General features: G+C 38.7%; 1 protein-coding gene across 1 annotated transcript in view; it reads right to left on the bottom strand.

The window, feature by feature from the left end:
• The window catches only part of LOC106879257 (N6-adenosine-methyltransferase non-catalytic subunit), a 13,066-nt gene extending 10,103 nt beyond the window's left edge, over window positions 1-2,963 (bottom strand). Inside the window, exons 1-2 of the mRNA XM_052976808.1 lie at window positions 2,374-2,963; window positions 484-560 (exon numbers count right to left, since the gene is read on the bottom strand). Of these exons, the coding sequence (XP_052832768.1) occupies window positions 484-560; window positions 2,374-2,439 (143 nt within the window). The 5' untranslated portion in view covers window positions 2,440-2,963. The remainder of the gene's footprint in view (window positions 1-483; window positions 561-2,373) is intronic.
• Window positions 2,964-3,163: the final 200 nt, after the last annotated feature.

The following is a 3,163-nucleotide window of genomic DNA, read 5'->3' as shown; positions in this document are numbered from 1 at the left end:
ACACACACACACAATATATATATATATATATATATATACACACACACACACACACACACTATATATATATATAAAGTAGTTGTATGCTGTCAACTTATTATGACTGTCCCATGAAGGGAATAATACTACTGCTATTTAGCCCTAGGAAGCAGCACCGCTTCCGTCGGCCTTGAAACATTTCTTGTGTCCTTTGTGTTTACAAGGGGGAGACAAGCACCTCCATTTAGCTAAGCCTGCCTCCAGAGACATGTTTCTGAGTCTTTGCTCATCAGCAGCCTGGAGTAGCAATGGCCTAAATAGCAGTAGTTTATTCACATTTTGAAGTCATTGTCTTGTAGTTTTGAGATTTTTATGAAGTAGCTGTTAATTTTTTTAGGTAGAATATTGTAAGGTTTGAACATAAAACAGGTAGAATATTTTAGCCGGATATGACCGGTTTAAATGCTAATGGATTAAGCGGGCAGTGATTGGCAGAGATCTTACCTGTCTTGTGACTTCTTCTCAACATTAACATCACTGTGTAGAATTGTCTTTAATCCTTCTGGACCGGAAGCTCCCAGCTGCAAAAGAATATCATGGTTTGGTCAACAGTAGCTGCGGTGGAAGGAGTCACAACATGAGGGGTATTAAGGTGTGTGCAGGGCCTGATCAAGACCCGTAGGGGCCATAAGCACTTAAAAGATTTTGGCACCCTCATATATATGTAATTCAAAATATAAACAATGATAATTCATAAAATAAATTTATATTTTTCAAAATGAAAAAAAAAACAAAAAACTAACAGTAAAATGGAAAATAATAATACAGTTCTATATTTAAGAGAAGAGGAATTATTTACATTTGACGGATATTTGTCCTCATCTTGTTTGTTGTAAAGACCGGGCCGTGTGTTGTGTTCTTGAGCAAGACACTTTATTTCACGTTGCTCCAGTTCACTCAGTTGTAGAAATGAGTTGTGACGTCACAGGTGCGAAGCTGTATCGGCCCCTTTGCCTTTCCCTTGGATAACATCGGTGGCATGGAGAGGGGAGGCTGGTATGCATGGGCGACTGCTGGTCTTCCATAAACAACCTTGCCCGGACTTGTGCCCTCGGAGGGTAAATTTCTGGGTGCAATCCCATAGTCAGTCATGACCGAAGGGGGTCTCAGCATCATTATTATTATTATTATTATTATTATTATTAAGGCAGCGAGTTGGCTGAATCGTTAGCACGCTGGACAAAATGCTTAGCAGTATTTCATCCATCTTCACGTTGTTCTGAGTTCAAATTCAATTATGGTCAACTTTGCCTTTAATCGTTTCAAGATTGATAAAATAATTACCAGCTAAGTGGGGAAGGGGACTCACTCCCCACAACATTTCAGGCCTTGTACTTATAGCAGAAAGAATTATCATTAAGGTTGTGAGCTAGCAGAATCAGTAGCGCATCAGGCAAAATGCTTAGTGGTATTTCTTCCAGTTCTTTAGGCGTTGATCTCAAACATGCCTTTCATTCTTTTGTGGTCGATAAAATAAGCAACAGTCAAGTACAGAGGCCAATGTAATTGATTGAAGCCCTCCCACTAAAATTGCTAGCCTAGGCCAAATTCTAAAACCATTATTATTATTACTTTTATCAACTATAAGAATTAGGCCTGAAATTTTGGAGAATGATAAAGTACTTCAAGGTATTTCGTCCGTCTTAACATTCTGAGTTCAAATACCACCGAGGGCGATTTTGCTTTTCATCCTTTCAGGGTCGATAAATTAAGTACCGGTAAAACACTGGGGTCGATGTGATCGATTAGTCCCCTCCCCAAAAAATTTCAGGCCTTGTGACTATAGTAGAAAGGATTATTATTAGGCGGCGCTAAAGACTACGTACACCACCGGTTTTCGACGTAACAAAAACCCTAACCGTAAACCTTCACCACCGGGTCTACGAATTCTTTACCTTCGCCTTATTATTATTATTATTATTACTATTTGGGTCGTATTTGGCAAAATAGAGGAACGACGCCGGAGCATTCCGTCACGCCACTTATGCTCCAAATTCCGTCTCACCGAAGTCCATAAAACAAAGAACTGGGGACTTCGATACAATATTCTTTCCGTAAAATGAACAGTTAATTGTACCCTATTTTAGAAGAAAATTACAACAGTTGCGGTCACCTCTTTGCGAGTTGTGTCCGCATCTCAGCTTTAATTTTTGATCAAAACCACTTCGTTTCTCTTGCACTTCTGCAATGCTGGAAATCTTCGCAAATTTCCAGGTCTCTCATCCTTCAAATACAGACCTCCAATAGACAGGATTTTTTTTGGAGGTTTATTGCAAAACAAAACTAAAACCGGTAAGATAGAGCTTGGAACTAATGAGATTTAAAGATACTTACAGCTAAAGCCAGAAGCTTTTTCCTTTCCTGAGATCTCTCTCGAAGTTCTTTTAGTCGTTCATTCATTATTCTCGGGTTTTCTTTGTGGTTTGCGGTAAACCTAACCGAATATTAGGGTGTGTAGCGGTCAACTGATATAACTAACACTAATCAAAGCGGGAGAAATGTTCGTAATACCATAACTGGACCAGTGGTCGAGATATTCCGGTTTAAAACAGGTTTTCTTTCCAATAGAGCTGAATATAATAATATAAAGAGATGTATAATATGCGCGTATTTAATCCGTTTCTCCTGTTGCTGGACGTTATAAAGATACATTTAATTAGAGAAACGGGCGGGAAATTCACCAGAAAACACACCACATTCTCATAATAAAGCCAGGTGTCTGTTAATGATTCTCTAACATTGTAATTATCAAAGGCGGCAGATAGGAAAACATTTTCCCAATTCACCGCACCCACACGGTGACACTCTGAAGAAATCCCCCGTTTAAATAATACCTCGATTCTGTTCTATTCTAAGTCATATTGGCCGTTAATGTTTCGTCCGGTGATGTTCTTTTAAATAAAATGAAATTTAAAAAAAGAAAATTCGTAGTTCCTTGGGGGTGAGAAAAAAGGATCATTACTCGCGAACTTAACGAAAAGATTTTTTTAGTCTGCTTTCGGCAGCTTTTCTTTTTTTTTTTTTTCAGAAGCGGGACGCACTATTAAAAAAATTATGAATGTGTTATTTTCAACTTGAAATACGGTATGCCATTCTGCAAGTCCCACGGGCCGCAATTTGCCCA

This window comes from Octopus bimaculoides, chromosome 25 (assembly GCF_001194135.2).
Source record: "Octopus bimaculoides isolate UCB-OBI-ISO-001 chromosome 25, ASM119413v2, whole genome shotgun sequence".
NCBI classification, from domain to species: domain Eukaryota; kingdom Metazoa; phylum Mollusca; class Cephalopoda; order Octopoda; family Octopodidae; genus Octopus; species Octopus bimaculoides.
Note: the sequence above shows the minus strand (reverse complement) of the source record. Positions and strands in the feature narration are given on the sequence as shown.